This window comes from Octopus bimaculoides, chromosome 11 (assembly GCF_001194135.2).
Source record: "Octopus bimaculoides isolate UCB-OBI-ISO-001 chromosome 11, ASM119413v2, whole genome shotgun sequence".
Taxonomy (NCBI): domain Eukaryota; kingdom Metazoa; phylum Mollusca; class Cephalopoda; order Octopoda; family Octopodidae; genus Octopus; species Octopus bimaculoides.
The window spans coordinates 9342775-9346470 of NC_068991.1; the positions used below are offsets into that span (position 1 = coordinate 9342775).

Genomic DNA, 3696 nt, shown 5'->3' on the forward strand with positions numbered 1-3696 from the left:
GACTTCAACTGGGCATCTTTTCTCTTATATTGTTCTGTACCAGTTGCATTAATTGTGGTCTCTGCAATCAGGGAGGACGGCGATTTTGGTTATCTTAATTTTCTTTTCTTTCTTCCCTTTCCATTTTTTGCATCGACCTTCTTTTTGTATGTATGTGTTTCTGTGTGTATGCTTATATATATATACATTGAAAACTTTTTTACAGAATGAAATCATTGGACAATATGTTTGCCACCGGACTCTTTATTAATGACCTTAGTATGCATGATTGTAGCCGAGATTTGGTCTTGGCTGGACATCAGCAGTCAGCAGAATTGAAACTTGCTCTAGACCAGGTAAGGACAATTCTCATGCTTATTCTTTCTCATTCTTCAGTTCTTACTGGATTCTTAATGACGAAATTCTAAATTAGTTATGCCGCTAAGGCATTTGGCGGAACGATTGGACCCTGCACTATCTGCTTAGTTTTCAAGAGGCTGGCATGTTCTGGATATTATTTGCGGTCATGGTTTTATGCTATGATATAGATACCGTGCTGGCTTATACCTCTGTGCATTATCTTGATGACCACGGCAAAAGCGCCGGAGTGGACACAGTTGGAGCGCGACAATTGCTGTTTTTCTACACTTTCAAATGCAATTGCTTGAAACAAGTGTATAGATCATGGGTTCATGGTAATAAACAGAGAATCGGAAGCGAAATTAAATGCGCTATATTTTCCCCATAAAAACCAAATATGTATATTTATAAACCAAACATTGTTTAGATTGATAAATGCCGATATAATCTTTTTATATTTTAGGTCGTACTTGCACCGAAATATTCATACACACGCACATCATAAAATTTTGCACTTACTGGCCATAAAATATTAGAGAGGTCATTGTGAGTGATGTATGTTGCAGCAGTTGTTTTTGATGATGATGATGAGGAGGAGGAGGAGGAGGAGGAGGATGACGACGACGATGATGATGATGTTTTCTTTGTTTTTCAGGAGAAACTAAAGAGCGCTATTCTGGAGAAAAGCATGCAGAGATTGGACAAAGAAATGAAACGAACCGATACCTTACTTTATCAGATGATTCCCAAAAGTGTGGCAGATCGCTTGAGGGATGGCGAAGACTCGTTAGATACATGCGAGGTAAGAAAGATTTAACACTCAATTCTAGATATTATATTTACTTTGTTAGTGCACACATTTATAAGCAGACATCTTAGATTACAGAATTGTACTGGGTTATTGTCGTTGGTGTTATTGCTGTCATTAAGTGTTTTAGTTCAATAAACACTCACAACGCCCGGCCTGGGAATCGAAACCGCGATCCTATGACCGCGAATCCATATTATGTATATATAAATATATATATATATATAAACATATATATGTGTATGAATTTGTGCATGATATATATATATAAATATCATGCACAAATATGTGTGTGTGAATTGATCTAGCATTTCATCCGTGTACGTCTATTCATCTTCCTCTTTGTATTCCGATCTTCCTATCTATTTGCCAATTTATATGCCTCTCTACCTATTTAATTATCTCTGTAATTTCAGATGTTCGACAGTGTAACAATCCTATTTAGTGATGTTGTCGGCTTTACAAGTATTTGCAGTATGATTACCCCCATGGAAGTCGTTGGATTGCTGAACTCCATGTATACAATATTCGACAACATCAGCGAGAAACACCAAGTATATAAGGTAATATAGACTTCATTTAATATTACATAGATTTTCAATTGAAATTTCTTCGCGTTGTGTGGTTCATTTACTTTTCACTCCTTTACTACAACATTCACAATTCTCTTCATTTTCCTGTAAATAGGTAAAGTATTAATATAAGGCGCCGTTAATCATACTGGGTTGACGAGCCTACTCTGCCACACTAGCTCAACATTACTTGGCAAAACCAGTGTATTTGGGGGGGGGGGGTTCATACTCTTACCCAGAAGTAGTTATGCCGATTACGTCGTCTCTAGTGCTCAACTGGTACTTATTTTATCGACCTCGAAAGGATGAAAGACAAAATCGACCTCGGCTAAAATCGAACTCAAAACGTAAAGACGGACGAAATACCGCTAAGCATTTTGCCCGGCATGCTAACGATTCTTCCAGCTCGCCGCCTTCAATATGTAAACGCTTGAGACTTGAAAGAAAATTCAGACAAAGATGATATCTCGGTTTTAATTTATCTATCTTTCGTAACTCAATAGGACTAATCATGTATCAATTAATGTCTCTGATAATTAAATTTCGAGCAAATTAATTCTATGTGACATTTGTCTGTGAGAGAAATAAAATAGTTTTATCTCTTGTAAGAGAGAGAAATTTAGATGAACCAACGTAAAATTGCTCTTGGTATCTCAATCACTTGGCGGCAGAGAAGTTAGCCGTTGGAACCGGAAAAAGCAAGGCTAATTAACTCTTGGACTGTGGAAGCAGAATCGTTTGAGCGTCGGAAGAAATGCCTTTCAGCATTTCTTGCTGCTCTTTATATTCTGAGTTCAAATTCCGCCAAGACCAACTTTGCCCTTCATTGTTTCGGATGGTAGATAAAATAAAGTACCGGTCAGGTACTGGGGTTGTTCATATTGACTAATTCCTTCCCTTCAAAATCGCTGGCGTTGTGCCAAAATTCAGAAATAATTATATTTAGATTATGTATGTATGTATGTATGTATGTATGTATGTATGTATGTATGTATGTATGTAAGTGTGTATGTATGCATGCTTATATATTGTTATATAATATATATATATGTATGTATTCTTATCTGTGTGTGTGTATAGGCGTGGCTGTGTGGTAAGAAGCGTGCTTCCCGACCACATGGTTCCAGGTTCAGTCCCACTGCGTGGCACCTTGGGTAAGTCTCTTCTACTATAGCCTCGGGCCGACCAAAGTCTTGACAACCGATGCTGGTGTGTTTATGTCCCCGTAATCTAGCGGTTCGGCAAAAGAGACCGATAGAATAAGTACTAGGCTTAACAATGAATAAGTTCTGTGGTCGATTTCTTCGACTATAGCCCATTAAGGTGGTGCTCCAGCATGGCCGCAGTCAACCGACTGAAACAAGTAAAAGAATAAAAGAATATAGTTATGTGATAAAATGAATAGCAAATGGATGAAAACTGAAAACAAAAATTCATAGATAAATATGAAAATAACCCAGAATTAGAAAATAACGGGCAAAGAGATTAAATAAGAAGGAAATCGATATTATATGTCCTTCTTGCTCAATTTAGTACAAAATCTTCCATGTCAAAAGCTTTCAGGGAAGATAACAGTAGTTTAATCAATTTTAATATCCCATTACAATAATAAACAAAGTTCGGAAGTTGAGAAGAGAGCTAAGAGCGTAAATTGATACGTTTTGTTGACATTTAGTTTTTAGTAGTCTTCTCCTCCATATAATACGTAAATTACAATTAGTGATTTTTGTACAACAAACACTTGAATCAGTGTGTATGAACGTGCGTCTGTATGTGCATGGGCGAGTGTTATATAAACGTAATAAAATTAATTTATGTGCGCAAGTGCGTGAATATATATCCATATGAGTCTATCCATGTGTATATATACATATACCTGTTTGTGGATATATGAGCTTGAGTGCGAGTGTGCGTATGTCTGTGTGTGCGTATGTCTGTGTGTGCGTATGTCTGTGTGTGCGTATGTCTGTGTGTGCG

At 37.0% G+C, this 3696-nt stretch overlaps 1 protein-coding gene across 3 annotated transcripts in view; it reads left to right on the forward strand.

Moving 5' to 3' along the window:
* The first annotated feature begins 186 nt into the window (after positions 1-186).
* LOC106880009 (soluble guanylate cyclase 88E) overlaps positions 187-3696 on the forward strand; it is a 35953-nt gene continuing 32443 nt past the window's right edge. For all 3 annotated transcript variants that reach the window (XR_008265153.1, XM_014929795.2, XM_014929796.2), the window contains exons 1-3: positions 187-335; positions 995-1141; positions 1564-1710. Coding sequence is in view for 2 of the 3 variants with exons in the window: in XM_014929795.2 (XP_014785281.2) it covers positions 207-335; positions 995-1141; positions 1564-1710 (423 nt within the window). In the remaining variant the exon portion in view is untranslated. The remainder of the gene's footprint in view (positions 336-994; positions 1142-1563; positions 1711-3696) is intronic.